Here is an 18,549-nt window from a genome sequence, read left to right on the forward strand (position 1 = left end):
CCAGGACAGACAGGGCAACACCGAGAAACCCTGTTTCAAAGAGGAAAAAAAATAAAGAATATTATGGTGGCACTGAGTTGAATTATTGAGGGAAAGAGTGAAGGAACAAAGGCAGTTAGGAAGTTCTTGGGAAAACCCTTTAATCCCAGCACTGAGGAGGCAGAGACAGGCAGATCTCTCTGTGAGTTCAAAGCTAGCCTGGTCTATATAGTGAGTCCCTGGACAGGCACCAAAGCTACAGGGAAACCTGTCTCCAAAAAGAAAAAGAAAAAAAAATATCAGGACCTGGGATACTGTCGAGGAAGGAAAATCACAGGTCATGCAACAGCCAGAGAGACAGTTACAAAGAGCAGGTTAGGCACCAAAATATTTTTACCCTCATTTAGCAGACTGGGCACCTTGACAGCAGTCTAAATGATCATCACTAATCTTGCCGTAAACTTCCTGTACTCCCAGATGCCAGCCCCCCAGGTTTTGGTATATTATGAGACATAATCTCCTTATGTAACCTAAGCTGGTCTAGAACATGTAATACTTCTGCCTTGTACTCTCCAGAGCTGAGACTTAAAGGTTATATGCTACAACATCCAGCAAGAGAGAGAGAGAGAGAGAGAGAGAGAGAGAGAGAGAGAGAGAGAGAGAGAGAGAGAGAGAGAACCCCCCCCGACAGGATTTCTCTGTATAGCCCTGGCTGCCCTGAAACTCTGTAGACCAAACTGGCCTCAAACTCAGAAATCAGCCTGCCTTTGCTTCCCAAGTACTGGGATTAAAGGCGTGTGCCTACCATGCCTAGCTTAAAGGAAAAACTGTTTTGCCTGGATAATAGATGCCCTGTAATTGTCCCACAAGTGCACTGGGTGACCGAAGGTCACAGACTTGAAGACTCAGACCTGGCTTCCATAAGATCTTCTAAGTGAAGGAGTGTTAAGTGAGGAGGGAGGGAGCTAGAAGTTGAACAAAGATAATGTGAAAGGAACTCCGTAGACTTCCCTGCCAAAGTCAAATCTACAGAGTTTCCTTCTTCCCTTTCTCTTAATGATACTTCCATGTTTGCCAAGTAGCAACCACCAGTTTCAGGGCGTATCAGATTGCTTGGGTTACTCTGCTATTTGCCTTGCTGTTTCCAGGGGACGAGCAGGGGAGGGAATCCACAGCCTCTGCTGTTGTTACCAATCAAAAGCAACCAGCTCCGTAGCCATCCCCTGTGGCTCTGGCTCAGGGCAGAGGGAAATAATGGCGACAAATTGACAGAGCCCACATCGTTAAGTTACCATAGAACTGTGGGTTCTTTTGGTCATAGGGATGGTGTTATCCTGGAAGGGGTTTGAGATACAGGTAGCTTTTCCTTGCCTCATGAGGAGATACTGAGAGTAGCATTGTGTTTATCATAAGAGTCACTCTGTAAGCAATGATGAAATTTAGATTCTATTGCTTTAAACAGGGAAAATGCAATTTATTGAAGAGATCAGATAGGGAAAAATAAATAAGTGTGGAAGGAAAAGACCACGGTGGTGGTGGCACACACCTTTAGTCCCAGCACTCAGGAGGCAGAGACAGGCGGTTCTCTGAGTTCAAGGGCAATCTGGTCTACAGAGAGAGTTCCAGGACAGCCAGTGCTGCACAGAGAAACCCTATCTTGAAACACCACCCCCGCTAAAGAAGTGTGGACCTTTGAGGAGGTCATTTGGGCTGAGGAGCTCAGGGCCTGTTTCTAAACTGCCAGGGATCAACCTCAAGGACTTTGCAGATCTCTTTGGGTGACTCTGTGATAAAACATCATGACCAAGCCAGGCATAGGGGTGCATGCCTTTAGTCCCAGAAATTGGGAGGCAGTGGCAGGTGGATCTCTAAATTTGAGGCTGACCTAGTCTACAAAGAGAGTTCCAGAACAGCCAAGGCTACACAGAGGAACCCTGTCTTGGAAAAAAAAAAAAAGACCAAAAGCCATCTGGGGAGGAAAGTATTTATTTGACCTACACTTTGGGTCACAGTTCATCATTGAAGGAAGGCAGGCAGGAACTCAAGCAAACCAAAAACCTGGAGGCAGAACCTAATGCAGAGAGGCCAGGAAGGACTGGCCTTGAAGTGACAGAGATCCACCCACCTCTGCCTGAGTACTGGGATTAAAGGTGTGCGGCACTACTGCCTGGCTTGGTTAGTTCTTGTCTGTACTCTTCAGTAGATGAGAATGAGAGGCAGGATGAAAATGATAGATGAGCAACATAGAGGACCACAGTAGGTTTTCGGGGAATTGCAAGGGACTGAGTGCATAAAACCAAAAACTAAAATCACTTTTCAGTTATTTTTATTAAAGCTAGAGAAAAAGCAGGTATGTTGGTACAGACTTACTACCTCAGCACTTGTGAGGCAGAGGCAGGACAGTTGTCACAAGTTCAAGGCTAGCCTGGCCTACCTTATTCTGGGCTAATCAGGACTACAGAGCAAGTGTCTGTCATTCTCTACTCTACTCCCTTTGCTCCCAATAAATTAAAAACCAGGAAGACAGAATAAGATAATGTATGGTGTTTAGAGCATGTGACGATAATTGATGTTCCCCTCATGGGGTTTGCTTGCTTTTAGTTCTGTGTGTGCCCGCGCGCGCTCACCCGGGCACTCGCCTGCGCTGGTTCCACTGCCTGTCATACCGCGTGGAGCTGATAACACAACTCTGGTTATCCTAGAACTTGTTATGTAGACCAGGCTAGCCTAACTCACAGAGACCCACCTACTTCTGCTGGGATTAAAGACAAGGCCTGCCATGCTTGGTGGCTTCTTTGGGGAGTTTTTAATACTAAATAATTATAGTATCCCATACTCACATGGTGTTCTATAATGTATAAATGCTTTTTTAAGCATTTCATGTACTTCGTCCCAACCTTAAGACCCTAGTTTTATCTGTTGCTTATATTTACAACTAAATACGAAATGCACTAAGATAGTGTGTTTAAAATTCAGTGTATGTAAGTACACGAAACTAGGCTGGGTTGGAGATCCCATCGCTGCTGTGTGGCAGGTGTTATGCTCTAGTGCACTTGTATTTCGTTCTTGGCTTTCCCCTGTGACTGCAGAAGTGTGTCATGTGGTCTCCATCTGTCCCTTCCCAGCCCAAATACAGGCCTGAGACTCTATATAGATAGTTCCTCTTTTTTTTTTTAATTCTGCATGTATAGGTGTTTTGACTACGTGTATGTCTGTGTACTGTTTTGCATGCCAGATGCCCACAGAGGCCAGAAAAAGGTATTCAATCCCCTGGAACTGGAGTTACAGAGAAATGTGGCAACCAAGTGGGTGCTTGTAATTGAACCCCGGTTCTGGAAGAACAACCAGTGTTCCCTGCTGAGCCATATCTCCTCCCTACTGTTTCAAATACTTTTTTTGTTTGTTTTGGTTTCTCTGTGAAGCTTTCACTGGGAACTCACTCCCTAAACCAGGCTGGCCTTAAACTCACAGAGATCCACTTGTCTCTGCCTCCCAGGTGCTAGGGTTGAAGGCTTGCACCACCACCGTCAGGCCATTTCAAATGCTTTTGAGGAGATTGCTTACAATTGAAATTATAGCTGGATGTTACCCATACCTATAATCCCAGCACCCTGGAGACAGGTAGGAGAAGCATTGTTAAGTTTGAGGCCAGCCTGGTGTACCTAGCAAGGATAAAATAAAAAGTGGCACAATTTATTGATAAATTACATGAAAGTGTGAATATCTGCCAGTTAAGGTTTTCTGAGGAGTTTGACAGTCTTACTCTGCCCATCCCAAGAATCTTATCCACCAAGACAATCATATAATACTTAACTAACATAAAAAGAAACAAGAAATATAGAATCTCGTCTGCAGACTTCCCAAGACTTCCGTTTTGTTGACTTCTGTCCTGGCCCTGACTCTCCATCTGAGTTATAGATGGGCCATCTACATGCATCTTCCAACCCCCACACCTGCTCCCCCTTCCATTGCATCGTTCTTGCTCCCTTGTGTGTAGCATGCTTCTTTTCTCTTTTCCTTCTCTGACTCTCTACTTTCTCTCTACTGTCTTCCCTCTTCCTGATTTCTCACTCTTCCTTCTTCAACTGGCCAGTGAGGTTCTGCCATATACAATCAATCTGTTTATTATAGAGAAATTGATATTGTCCATTTTCATTTAAAACTAAGACTCCTAGAACCAGTGTGTTTATCCTCAATGCCTCTAAGTGGTTGCTGCGTGGTATTTTAGCTCATTCCTTCATTATCATCTCTAAGAAATGGACCTGGTTCTCCACTCCTCTGCCTGGTTTCTCTGGTTCTCCCAGTCCCCAGGCTCTCGCTTTCTGCTCTGCCACCTTCCTCTGTCACTGCCTTCCACATTTCGCTTCTGGCTCCAACTCCTGTGCTAGCTCATCTAAATTCTTTTTGTTTTATGCATGAGTGTTGTTCCCGCATGTATGTATTTGTACTGCATGTGTCCAAGTGCCTGTGGAGCCAGAAGAGTGCCTGGGTCATCCGAAACTGACTTTGTGAACCCGAGCCCTCAGCAAGAGCAGGAAGCTCTCTTACCTAACCACAGAGCTACCTGCCCAGCCCCCACATAGATTCCTTAACCCTAAAAACCTCCCTTTAAGCTAAAAGCCTCCCAATCTTTGATGTTGTTTGCTTTCTTATCTTTCCAGACGATCAATACTTTGCAAGCTTTGATTTTACTATGAAATTTATCATTTACTCTAAAACTTAAATTAATTTTTTAACTTTTTATTTATGTGTATATTTATATGTGTGCATGTGAATGCCACAACTTATAGTGATGGACATGGCTTCCTCCTTCCACCACGTGGGTACTCCAGTGATTGCACTCAGGTTGACCCGGTCAGGCCTGGTGGCGAGCACCTTCACCAGCCCTGAAACTTAACTTTAAAGCTGTTGGTGCTTTACATGTGAGAACATTGTATTTGGCCTGGTTCTAAATAAGGGAGTCCTAATACCAAGATATGCTCTCCCCTAAGGGGAGGCTTCCAGTAGCAGAGAAATGTTCCTCTGCTCATCCTCCTTAGGAACCCTGGGGAGCCTTTAAAAGAGGTGACCTGGCTGACCCAGAGGATGGTGTTTATAAATAGTGCCCAGCACCCCCTCCTGTAAAGCCTGTCTCCCTAATCCTCTCTCTAGATTGGAAGTGACTTGACCTTTGAGCCTTAAAACTCGGGACTTTTTTTCTCTGAAAATTCTGCTTAACAAACTTTTGTTGAAGCAAAAATGTTTTATTTTCATTTTAAAATTTTATATGTATGGGTGTTTTGTACACATGTATGTCTGCATACCACTTACATGCAGAACTCACTGAAGTCAGAAGAGGGCATTGGATCCCTGGAGCTGGAATTAGAGACAGTTTTGAACTGCCATATGGGTGCTGGGAATTAAACCTGAGAACTGTGGAAGAGCTGCAGGCGCTCTTAACTGCAGAGCCGTCTCTCCAGCCCCGGAGCAAACTGTTTCCAGCCAGAGGAGCAGGCGTCAGATTTGTTTTCACTTTTGAGAGCCAGCTGTTCTCATTGTTTGGGGAATTTCATTTGGTTGGTGTTTATTTTAGCTTGTTTGCTTGTTTGAGACAAGGCCTCTCTCATACGCAATCCTGCTTTAGCCTCCTGCATACTAAGATTACAGGCCTGTGAATCAGTTTGTTTGCTTGTTGGGGTATTCTGTTCCTGTCTGTGTGTGTCCCTCAATTCTGAGAATGAGCCCAAGGAACCCAGGACCCTGAGAAGCTAGCCCACCAGAGGATCAGCCTTCCTTTTCATTCCTAAAGCCACAGAACTTGGAGGAGCCTTAGTTACTTCCACTCCACCCACTTTGGATAAAACTCTCTTTTGAATTTCTCTGGTTTCATATTGTTTATAGTAGACACAGTCTAACAAGCTTCTATGCCTGTGAATGAAACACTTGATCTAGACATTAGCAGTTTTCAGGTTAGGGTACATGAAAGTAATAAAAATTGTTGAGTTAACCAAGAAACTTTTTTTTATGTGCTTGAGTGTTTGCCTGCATGTATGTGTGTATGTGCACAATGTGTGTGCAGTGCCAGATCCCCTGGAACTGGAGTACAGGCAGTTGTGAGCCACCTGTGACTCCAGCTTTAAGAGAGCCAGTGCCTTCTGGCCTGTCTGGACACCTGCACTTGTGTGCACAAACCCACACAGAAGCACATGTACAAATACCTAATTAAAATCAGGTGTGGGAGAATTAAGTCAGCCATTAAGAGCACAGGCTGCATTTTCCAGATGACCTCAGTTCAGTTCCTAGCATCACATCAGGAAGATCACAGCCACCTTTACCTCTGACCCCAGGGGAGATACCTCTGGCCTGCTTGGATGCCCATACAGATACACAAACATACACATGACTTTATTTTTTGACATTATAGTATAATTGTATCATGTTCCCTTTCGTTTTCCTCCAAACCCTGCCATATACCTCCTGCTTGCTCTCTTTCAAATTCATGGCCTCTTTTTCTTTTTTTTGGTTGGGGGGTTGCGGGGTGCTGAGACAGGGTTTTTCTGTGTAACAGCCCTGGCTGTTCTATCCTGGAACTCGCTCTTTAGACCAAGCTAGCCTTGAACTCACAGAGATCCACCTGCCTCTGCCTCTGAAATACACCTCTTTTTTCTTAATCTTACACACACACACACATATATATAATCTTTAAATAATAGAAATAAATCTTTTTCTTGCTGACATGGACCAGGGGCATTTTCTCATCAGATGCAACTTGAACTGAGATCGTTTCTTTAAGGCTTTTCCGGCTGTAGCTTTTTGCTAAGAATATCTTTTCTGCCTGTAAACCAAAAATTTTGGTGATAACTGCCATTTGTGCTTGAGTTTGTTTTTTAATTTCCAGACTGTCTGATGTGCATTTGGTGTAGTGGGCACATAGAACACTTCTGTGGCCTCTGCAGAGCAAGTCAAGTAAAGACAGCGTCTTCTGAAAACCTGGGGCTTAAGGCGTGTGGGCCAAATCTGAGCACAGAATGGCTGGACAGGATGACAGTTCCAGTTGTTCCCATCTTAGAAAGGAGAACCTTTCTCTTAAGATGCAGGGATAGGCAGGCAGGTTTTTAGTACTTAAAATTTTAAGCTATGACTTAAGTAGAAACATATACTGAAGATTCATTTAAATTCGGTTACTTAAAGAGGAAGAGTTTAACTTAACTGCAGAGTTCACGTAGCTTGTGGAAAGCCCTGGATTCCATCTCCAGCACAATAGATTAGTGAATTTGTGTGAAATGTGGAGCAGAGGAGGTGAACCCATAGGTAAGGAAGGAGAACACACCCAAAGAAGAAAGGCGGGCATGACCCTGGCTCCTGGCCTAGCTACTCCATAACCCTGGGCTTCTGGACAACCAAGCTTGTGTGTCTTCTGTATCAGAGCAAAACACAGACCTTCTGCAGGTGCATGCGGTGCCGCCCCTGTGGTGCACAGCAGCTCTTCTGTGCAGGGCTCTCAGGTGACAGCTAGTCAGACAATGGGAGAGCGCAGCAAAGATCTGCCTGGGCGTGGGGGGGGGGGGGAGCAGGTCCTGTACCAGAAGGCCGCACAGCAGGAAAGGGACAGTCGGTTCGGTTTGTCCATGCAGGCCCACACCAAGTATTCTCAGATGCTTGTCCAGTGCCATTTTCAGGACCTCTGAACTGAGGTCTCCAGTGTCCAAGCTTCGGCTGTGTGCTTACCCCAGCTGTCCAAGGCCTGGGAAAAGAAAAGCTGCATCTGCTAGCTGCTGAGGCTCAGCACAGCCCCTGCCTCCCAGAGGAGGGTGGTGGCATGGTGTCCTTGCTTACAGAAGAAAAGCGCGTGTAAACTCCCTCAGCTGCTCAGCCCTCTCCAGTGCTCCTGACAGCCTTACAGGCTCCGTTTCTTTCCTTGGTAACAGCAGCACTCAATTTTCTTTGTCGACTACTTTTTTTATTTTCCATTCAATTATTTACACTTCCTTCCCTCCTCCCAATCCCCTCACACTCCCCCACACCCCCTCCTCCCTCTCCCACCCTGCTTGAGAGAGGGCAGAGAACCCTGCCCTGTGGGAAGTCCAAGGCCCTCCCCCCTACATCCAGACCTAGGGAGCTGTGCATCCATATAGACTAGGGTCCCAAAAAGCCAGAACATGCTGTAAAAACAAGTCCCAGTGCCTTCATCAATGGCTTCTCCCTCAGCCCCCATTGTCAGTCACAATCAGAGAGTCCAGTTTGATCACTTGTTCATTCAGTCCCGGTCCAGTTAGGTTTGTTGAGCTCCCATTAGAACAGGTACACTGCCTCAGTTGGTGGACCAACCCCTCGCGGTCCTGACTTCTTTGCTCATCTTCTCCCTCCTTCTGCCTTTCAACTGGACCTTGGGAGCTCGGTCCGTTCTCTGATGAGGGTCTCTGTCTCTATCTCCATCCGTCGCCAGACGAAGATTCTATGGTGATTGTGAGCATGGGGATGAGGGCAGGGATGGGGGTAAGGTTGGGAGAAAGGGGAGAGGGGGAGAGGGAAGGGAGAAGGGAAAGACTGGCAACAGCTTGGTGGAGTGGGAGGGTGGAGATGGAAGAAGGGCAGATATAGGAGCAGGGAAGAAGATACCTACATTAAGGGATCCATTTTAGGATTTGCAAGAGACTTGGCTCTAGAGGGGATCCCAGGTGTCCATGGGGATGTCCCCAGCTAGGTCCTTGGACAGCAGAGGAGAGGGTACCTGAATGGTCCTTGCCCCACTATCCCGCTGATGATTATCGCGAATACTTTTTTTTTTAAGATTTATTTACTTATTATGCATACAGTATTCTCCCTACATGTATGCCTGCAGACCAGAAGAGGGCACCAGATCTCATGGTTGTGATGGTTGTGAGCCACCATGTGGTTGCTGGGAATTGAACTCAGGATCTTTGGAAGAGCAGGCTCTTAACCACTGAGTCATCTCTCCAGCCCTGTTCTCTAACCCTGTCTCAAAAAACCAAAAAAAAAAAAAAAAAAAAGGTTTCAGTGAATTTTCATATTTTTGTTTGCATTTTGTTTTGTTTGAGAAAGATAAAAGCAGTCTGGCCTCCAACTCACACAGGGTCACAAGGGTGACCTTGGACCTCTGACTTCCCTCCTAAGGTGGTCCCACCACGTCTGGCCTCTGTTCTGTCATTCTTCTCATTAGATAGTAGACCTCTTAGGCGATGGTCTACTTCTCCCGTCTCTTTTAATTCCATTTATGTACACATTGTGTCTGTGTGGGGTGGGCAATGCGCTGGTGCCGCTGCACAGTGGGGCAGTCAAGAGCACAACCCACAAGAGTCTGCCCTCTGCTTCTACCCTGTGTCCTCGGGACTGAACCTGGGCTATTAGGCTTGGTGGCAAGCACCTTTACCCACTCAGCCATCTCACCAGACCCCTTTTTGTGTCTTTATTCACCTATTTTATTTTATTTTTTAATTTTCCTTAATAGTTTTCTTCAGTTTTTTTTTCAACCTTTACATTAGTGTTTTTGACTCTGGCACCAAAACTTGTTTTTCTAGTGGTCTTTTCGTTGTTGCTGTTGTTCTCCAGATGTGTTATTATGACCTCACTTATTGTATCAAACACAGAACGTAGATACTTAAATTAGATATTAAGATATTTTTGGCTAAGGAGATTATTAGTTGACTAGCCTATGAATTGTAGCAGCCATGAGCCACAGAACATCACCTAAAGTATACACCTGTTATATAAAACATTGGTCATTTTTAAAGATTGCTTGTGTATATATTATTCGTGTGCACCTGTGGTATCTGTGTATGACTTTGACACCCAAGGAGGCCAGGAGAGAGCATTAGATCCCCCTGAGCTGGAGTAACTGGCGATTGTGAGCCACACCATGTAGGTTCTAGAAACTGAACTCTGATCCTCTGCAACAAGTAGCAAGCAGATTGGGGTTTCTCTCAGTTGGTAGAGCACTTGTCTGGAAACGCAAAGCCCTAGGTTCAATCCTCATCACCCGAAGAAGGGAGCAGAAACACAAAAACTTGAGCCGTTAATCCCAGCACTCAGAAGGCAAAAGCAGCCAAATCTCTGTGCGTTCAAGGCCAGCCTGGTCTACAGAGTTAGTTCCAGGATCGCCAGGGCTACCCAAAGAATCCCTGTCTTGAGGGGTGGGGGAGGGGAGAGAGAATAAGCAAGCAAAAAAATTTTAAAGTAGCAAGCTCTCTCTCGCTCTCTCTCTCTCTCTCTCTCTCTCTCTCTCTCTCTCTCTCTCTTTAATGTGCATTAGTGTTTTACCATGGCAAGTTTCGGATCCCCTGAAACTGGAATTACAGGCAGTTGTAAGCTTCCATATGGGTGCTGGGAGTTGAACCCGGGTCCTCTGGAAGAGCAGCCAGTGCTGAGCTGTCTGTCCAGCCCTAAGTAGCAGCCACTCTTAACCACTGAGCCATCGTCTGGTGCTATCTGTCTATTATTTTTGTAATTTTTTTAAATTTGCATCTTCATCTTTAGTCCCCTTTTTTCTCTTGTTTTGGGTTGTCTTTCATAGTAAATACCTTCTTGATTTCTGGTGATTCTTGACTGATACACGTGTTTGTGTGTGTGTGTGTGTTTTCACGTGCATGCGTGCATGCATGTATACCACAACACTTTTGGAGAGGTCAGAGGACAAATCTTGGGAATCTATTCTGCACTTCCACCATGAGATCCAGAGATCAAACTCAAGTTGTCAGGCTCATGCAACAAGCGCTTGTACCCGCTGAACCAATTCGCCATTCCTGGCTGTCTTCTTTTAAGAGCAGGACACTAAAAGGCTGTTTGGTAGCTCCGTGCTAGTGAACAGGCTTACAGGCCTGTGATCCCCATGATGGCACTGTCTGTGTGACTCAGTGCCTTGGCAGTACCCTGGATACCCTCCTGTGCCTTTTACTGTTTTGGCTGATAAGATTCCTTTGACACATTTAGATTTTTTTCACTATTCATTTTTCTAGCCCTCGCTTACAATTTTTGTAACTGGAGGTTTCTCTCTCCTGCCTGCCAGTTCCCGAATAACCACTCTGAGGCTTAATATTGATTACAGCTATTTGGCCAATGGCTCAGGCTTCTAACTGGCTAGCTCTACATATAAATTAACCCATTTCTAACAATCTGTGTCGCCATGCGCCCTGTGACTTATGGGTAATGCTCTGGCGTCTTACTTCTCTAGCGACTGCTGGCATCTTCCCGACTCTGCCTTCTTTTTCCCTGTACGTTTGCTTGGATTTCCTGCCTGGCTCTATTCTTCCTGGCAATTGGTCAAATCAGCCTCTTTATTAACCATTGGTAATAAAGTATATTCACAGCATATAGAAGTTGGCTATCTTTGAGGTCTTTTTTTCTTCCCAATACCGGGGATTGAACCAGGACCTGCAAAGGCTAAGCAAGCTCTCTACCATTGAGCTACATGACAGACCTTGTCTCTGAATTCTTTTTTTTTTTTTTTTTTTTTTTTTTTGGTTTTTCGAGACAGGGTTTCTCTGTGGTTTTGGAGCCTGTCCTGGAACTAGCTCTGTAGACCAGGCTGGTCTCGAACTCACAGAGATCCACCTGCCTCTGCCTCCCGAGTGCTGGGAGTCTCTGAATTCTTATGTAAGATAATGTAGATAAAAATCTCTCTGGTGGTCTCTGCCCCTTCCTTTAGGTATCTTTTGGACTCTCCTACATATACCCACCTGCTTTCATGGGAAGTTTGGCAGACTTGACACAAACTAAACAGAGTGGATGGGGGGGCTGGAGAGATGGCTCAGAGGTTAAGAGCATTGCCTGCTCTTCCAAAGGTCCTGAGTTCAATTCCCAGCAACCACATGGTGGCTCACAGCCATCTGCAGTGAGGTCTGGTGCCCTCTTCTGGCCTGCAGGCATACACACAGAATATTGTATACATAATAAATAAATAAATATATTTAAAAAAAAAAAAGAAACAGAGTGGATGGGATGGCAAAGTGAGACCCTCCACTGCACGGTAGGAGTCACTCTGGGGACCTTGCTTTTCCTTAATCATGTTTGATCAGAAATTGGATGAATCTTCGGGATGCCGAGACAGGAAAGATACTCTGGCAAGGAACAGAAGACCTGTCTGTCCCTGGTGTGGAGCATGAAGGTACTTTGCAGACCCTTGAATGCACAAGCTATGCCCAGTGCCATCACAGACCCTGGCACCAGGGAGCTAAGTAAACACACAGCCAGTAGACAGGTGAGCCCTGCCGGCAAACAGAACACTTCTTGTTCCACTTTTACATTTCTTTCTCTCACTTCCCCAAGTCCACTTCAGCATCAGGCCATACCTAGATCTAGGATGTGATGGCTCATACCTGTAATCCCAGCACTTCGCAGATTGAGGCAGGAAGATCAAGAGTTCAAGGCCAGCCTCAGCTACATAGTTAATTCAGAGCCAATCTTGAACCACTTGAGACCCTGTCTCAAAAAAGAAAAGCTATAAGCTCAGGTTTCAACTTTTTCCCAAACAAAATTTCCATTTTTATCTCTCTGGAGGAAAAGGGAGAAGGTGAAGCATTTCAAAGAATCAGAATATAGAGAAGGTCCCGTGCAGCCTACATAGAGGGAGGACGTTCCCAGCCTGAGCCTGCCAAGAGCAGCTAGGTGAGGCCTATGGAGACACCAGGTCTTGTGTTCCTTGGCAACAGGTCACGTGTGTTGCCCTATTAGATCTCTCCTTCAGCTGGAGTGTAATGCAGCCACCAGGGCACTTCATGAAGTTTAATAAGCATAGAATGTTCTCTAAGGCAGCCAGAGGAACTCACGGGAACCTATAGCATCACAGTCCTGTGGCTCTCATTTAGAAGGGTACCAACCTCTCTCTCTCTCTCATCAGCCCGTGTGCCCAAGAAAATCCTCAAGTGCAAGGCAGTGTCTCGAGAACTGAATTTTTCTTCTGCAGAGCAAATGGAAAAATTCCGCCTGGAGCAAAAAGTTTACTTCAAAGGGCAATGCCTAGAAGGTATTCTGCTACCTGTGTGCCTGGAACCAGGGTGTAGGACAGGGCAAAAGGCATAGCAGTGCTTTGAAAATACTAGTTTTATAACCAGTGGAATCCTACATCCTGCACTGAGGACCCCAGTGAAGACAAAATAAGGCTAGACATGCCCTGGAAGCTTGAGGGCCTGTGCCTGGACCTGTGTGGGATTACAGTGTGGTCTTGGAAGAAGCGGCTATGATACAGTGTAGCTAGTATAGGCCTGTACCTACACATCGTAAGCTATAACTAGTAGGGACTCCCTACATGAGCTGTCAAAATGTAAGAAAACATGTAGGCACCGTAAAACTAAAATTCCAAAGGCCTTTCTACCTTTATTTTAGTGCACATCTTCCTAATCCTAAGAAAATACTGTTTAGCTGGGCTGTGCTGAATCCCAGTACTCAGGAGGCAGAGGCAGGTGGATCTCTGAGTTTGAGGCCAGCCTGGTCTACAGAGCGAGTTCCAGAATATCCAGGGCTACACAGAGAAACCCTGTCTTGAAGAGAAAAAAAGAAGTCGTCTGTGCACAAATGAAAAGTCTGCGCAGGTGTCTGTGTCCTTTGAGTGCCTCTGGTGTAGGAGGAATCCGATAGGTTCCTTTCATGGTTCCGGGTAGGAAGAGTCCACTCTAAAGGAGAGGGACAAATAGCCTATGGTTCCCATACCCACAGATAGCGCCTGCTCACTGGCTTTTCCTTCTTCCTTCAGAGTGGTTCTTCGAGTTTGGCTTTGTGATCCCTAACTCCACAAATACCTGGCAGTCCTTGATAGAAGCAGCACCCGAGTCCCAGATGATGCCCGCCAGCGTCCTAACGTGAGTGAGGCTTCAGGGAACATCAAAGTGTGTCTCAAAACAGGGGCAGTCGGGACTCCTGGTCCTGTTCACAGGCAGAGATCTAGAGAGACACGAGCAGAAGAGTACCCAGGCCTGTGTCAAGATAACTGACTTTTGTCCTGTGAAAAATAACAGGACAAAATCTTTAGACCACATTTTAAATTTCCAGTTCACCCTGACAACTTATCTTTGGGTGATAATGTGTTTTGTTTTTTGGGTTTTTTTGTTGTTGTTTGAGACAGAGTTTCTCTGTGTAGCCCTGACTGTCCTGAAACTTGCTTTGCAAAATAGGCTGGCCTCGAACTCAGAGAGCTCCCCCTTCCTCTGCCCCCTGAGTGTTGGGATTAAAGGCGTGCGCTACCACCGCCCTGCTGAGTGACGTCCAATCTTGCTGAGCTTTGCTCTCACGGACACAGTGAAGATGAAAACTGAGAGGGCGTTAAAAGAAAGCAGCACAAAATCGATGTCAGATCCAGCAGGTTCGCTCTCTCATTGCGTCCCTGTATGCTCTGGATCCCCTAACACATCCTCCAGAGGCTCCATCGTAGAGGGTAACATTTGGGCCGAGGCTTCCAGAGACTGGCCTAGAATTTAGTAATTACTTCCTCATCAAAGAACAGTTCATTTGTGTTGTCAAAAACCACTGTTGATGGCCAGCAAGATGCCTCAGCTAGTAAAAGTGCTTAGTGCCACAGACCCAGTGGTCTGAGTTTGATCCCTGGAGCCCCGGCTAGAAGGAGAGAAAGGTCTCTGAAAGTTGTCCTTTGACATGTGGTGTGTGCTATGGTACATGTGTAACATGTACACCACATGCTCCTGCAGCGACACACAGATCATACACAGATACACAGTAATAATAATAATAAAATAAAATGTAAAGACATTGTCAGTAACTGCCCACTTATCATTTTCTCGTGGGAGGAGATTGAGTCTTTCAAGTATTTCAGTAGGCCTGGGGATGTATCTCAGTGGTAGAGAATTTAACATAAGTGAGTTCTACGCCTAGCACTGCCAGAAAGAAGTGTCAGTGGTAGTGTTGTCTAAAAGTTTAGACCCACGAATAATTGTGTAACCCTAGGTCGTCTGCCAGGAGATCCTTCATGAAAGCCACACCAAGTGTAGAAGAGATAGAGGCGCTATAGCGATGGCTCAGCAGTTCAGAGTACCAGCTGTCTCCACAGGACCCAAGCTTGAGTCCAGCACCCACTTGACACCTCTCAGCTCTCTGTAGCTCCAGTCCCATGTGGTCTGATACCCTCAAATAGTCTCCACGGGCACCAGGCACATGTATGTTACACAGATTCACATGCCAGCAAAACAACCATGCACATAAAATAAAAATGTTTTTCTTTGAGACAAGGTCTCTCTATTTAGCTCTGGCTGCCCTAGAACTTGCTATGTAGACCAGGTTGGCCTCGAACTCACAGAGATCTCCCTACTCTGCCTTCTGAGTTCTGGATTAAGGGCATGTGCTACCACACCCAGTCTTAAAATAACGATTTTTTAAAATAAAATATAAAAAAAAAACCTCAAAGGTAATTTGGTATGGCAATAATATTCCATTTTATAAATGGGAGCACTGCCATTTGTGACTCAGTGGGAATGTTCTTTCCTGGCTCACAAGACTCTGGGATCACTCTCTGGTCCAGCCAGGAAAGGAAGACGCAAACAGAATGGCCACTGGGATGGCCATCTGACCCCATCCTCATAGTCCAGTGCCTCGTTTAATGTTCTTTGGTCACAAACCACAGAAACAAACCCTGGCCAATAGACCTGAGTTAGACCAAGCAGAGCCCTCGCAGCTGGGAAGAGACAAGGGCCAGAAGCTGTGCTGTCTTCCCTTCCCTGTGTCAAAGGTGAAGGAATCTGACTGGGAAGAGACAAGGGCCAGAAGCTGTGCTGTCTTCCCTTCCCTGTGTCAAAGGTGAAGGAATCTGACTGGCAGGGACAGAATGCTGTGACCCCCTTTGCAAGGTGAGAGAGGGGTCACTCAGCTGACCCAGAGACTAGAAGAGCGGATTGTCCACAAAGGAAGAGCAGGGTGCTACTACCCAAAGTCAGGAGAGAACTGCAGGGCAGGGAACCCTAGCTGTCTTTTTTAGTTAGTGTTATAGGGAAAAGTGCCTCCCTGAGGTTGGCCAGGATCTGCGGCCAGAGTAATCTAGCCAGAGGTGTCGGTGGGATCTGTGTGCAGAGCACTCAGCGAAGACATCGGTGTGTCAAGACAAAAGGCATACTCTGAGTTCCAACTTCTGCACTTGATGGGAACAAACTCTCGTCACATAAGTTAAACACCCTGTAAGAATCTAACCCATGCAGACAACCTTTTTTAATTTTGTTTGCTTTGCTTTGTTTTTTGTTCCTTTGTTTCTTTTGGTTTTGGTCTTTTGGTTTTTCAAGACAGGGTTTCTCTGTAGCTTTGGAGCCTGTCCTGGAACTAGCTCTTGTAAACCAAGCTGGCCTTGAACTCACAGAGATCCCCCTGCCTCTACCTCCCAAGTGCTGGAATTAAAGGCAAGAGCCACCACCTCCTAGCTTGCTTTGCTTTGTTTTTGTTTTGAGACAGGGTCTCACTTTGCAACCCTGGCTGGCCTAGAACTCACCATATAAACCAGGTTAACCTGGAACTCACAGAGATCTGCCTGCCTTTTCCTCTCTCGCGCTGGTATTAAAGGTGTGCACCACTGTGCCTGGCTTTGTTCTCATTCTGAGAGAGAATCTCACTAGATGGGCCAGACTTAACCTTGAACTCCTCCTCCTGTCCCAGCCCTGTGGGTACTGGAATTACGGGTGTGCACCACCACGCCTAACTCTGAACAAGGATTGTGATGCCCAAACTAAGGCTCTAGATGGTACCTGTCCCAGCCTGGAGAACCCAAAGGACACCATCTGTGGAAGTGGTGCCGTGGCCTGTGGCACTCACTGTCTTTACCCTCTCGATTCTCTCCCACAGGGGCAATGTCATCATAGAGACAAAGTTCTTTGATGACGACCTTCTTGTCAGCACGTCCAGAGTGAGGCTTTTCTACGTCTGAGAGAAGAACGTGTGTGCACTTCAAGAATCTGGAGCGGGGCAGGAGGAAGCTTTGCTTTTCTCCTCCACATGTTTGGTTTTTGATACTCCAGCTGATTCCTCCAACGCAGACCCACCTGTGGCACCAGGAACCCAGCTCCGTATAGGTAGCCAGTTGGCCTCTCCTCCCAAAACCTCCATCTTCGCTGACAAGACTAAACTCCCAACCCCAACCAAGGGCAGGGGACAAGCATGGGAGCAAACCCCTACCAGGAACCACACTGCGTCTGTCCCTGCCCCACCTCCTTGGCCTCTGGTTTTGAAAAAAATTTACCTTCCTGACCCATTTAGGTTTTTCTCCCTACCACTTCTATTTCATACAGTCTCATACCTTTAACTTGTAAAATAGACTATGATATTATTATTACATGATGTAATTAAAGCATTCAAATATTCCTAGTCTTTAGCATGGCGCTGCTTCTGTTTCTCTTCTCTTCTGGACTGTGAACCTGTCTTCATGAAGGAAGACAGAGATTTATCACATTGTAGGATTACAAACTCTTTCGCTCCAGAAATAGATGGTTAGCTCTCATTCCCAAATGCCTCCACTGTTGCTTCTAAAAGTGGACATCAGAAGACAATGATGGGGAAACACGGGGCTGAGGCAAGGCTGAGAGGCTTAAGATGACATCAGAGGGAGCCAGCGTGGGAGGAACATAACCCTCCCGCAGGGCTCTGGGGTCTGACATAAAAAAATCAAAAGGAGTTCTTTGGTAGGGACTCCGCTCCGAGCTACAGTAGCGCTCACTGTCCTTTACAAAATATCAACAATTTCAAGTCATCTGGCAACCAGAATGGTAGACCTGAGACCAGAGGGTGTTACCCGGCCCTTTGGTATAGCCAAGTTCCCAGGCTCCCACCTTCCTTCCCAGCCTGTGTCTCTGGGTGAGGAGGAGAACCTACATTCCAAGCAAGCCAGCACCAGCTTTCTCTTGTCATCTTGGAAAGCTTGTTTTGTTTTCTTTTTTTAAGCAAGGTCCCAAGTAGCACCAGGCTGGCCTCAAGCTGACTATAGCTTCAAGAATGACCTTGGACTACCTTCTCCGTGCTGGATTACAGCACACACACACAGTTTCTGAGCTGCTGGGGTTCGACTCCAGGCTCTGCGCACGCTAAACAAGCACTGTGCCAATTGGGCTACATCCCTACCCTAGAGAACTTTTTTAAAGCTTATTTCATTTTATGTGCATTGGTGTTCTGCCTGCAGGTCAGTCTGTCTGAGAGTGTCAGATCTTCGATAGTTGTGAGCTGCCATGTGGGTGCTAGGATTTGAACCTGGGTCCTTTGGGAAAGCAGTCAGCGCCCCCAACTGCTGAACCATCTTTCCAGCCCCAAGAACTATCTTTTTAATATCCAAAACTAAATTGGAAAGAACAAGGTGAGGGGCTAGGGATCTAGCTGGGTGTGGTGGATATACCTGTAATTCCAGCACTTCAGAAAGGGAGGGAGACAGGAAGAGCAGGAGTTTAAGGCCAGCTATGGCTACCGAGTGTTTAAAACTGCCCAGGTGCGTGAGACCTGCCCCCCACCACACACACACACACACACACACACACACAGGTGGAAACAGGTGAAACTGAATGAAGGCTTCCCTTTGTCTTTTTTTTGGGGGGGTGGGGTTTCAAGACAGGGTTTCTCTGTGGCTTTGGAGCCTGTCCTGGAACTAGCTCTTGTAGACCAGGCTGG

General features: G+C 46.3%; 1 protein-coding gene across 2 annotated transcripts in view; it reads left to right on the forward strand.

Annotated features, from left to right (window-relative positions):
• Positions 1-17,269, forward strand: part of Pde6d (phosphodiesterase 6D) — a 46,359-nt gene extending 29,090 nt beyond the window's left edge. Inside the window, exons 2-5 of one of the 2 annotated variants that reach the window (XM_075951192.1) lie at positions 11,991-12,079; positions 12,812-12,937; positions 13,664-13,769; positions 16,744-17,269. In XM_075951192.1, the coding sequence (XP_075807307.1) occupies positions 11,991-12,079; positions 12,812-12,937; positions 13,664-13,769; positions 16,744-16,825 (403 nt within the window). In that variant the 3' untranslated portion in view covers positions 16,826-17,269. Of the gene's footprint in view, positions 1-11,990; positions 12,173-12,811; positions 12,938-13,663; positions 13,770-16,743 lie in introns of those variants that run through there. The other variant, XM_075951193.1, reaches the window with a different exon arrangement.
• The last annotated feature ends 1,280 nt before the right edge of the window (positions 17,270-18,549 follow it).

Source organism: Microtus pennsylvanicus, chromosome 17 (assembly GCF_037038515.1).
Source record: "Microtus pennsylvanicus isolate mMicPen1 chromosome 17, mMicPen1.hap1, whole genome shotgun sequence".
Classification (NCBI taxonomy): Eukaryota; Metazoa; Chordata; class Mammalia; order Rodentia; family Cricetidae; genus Microtus; species Microtus pennsylvanicus.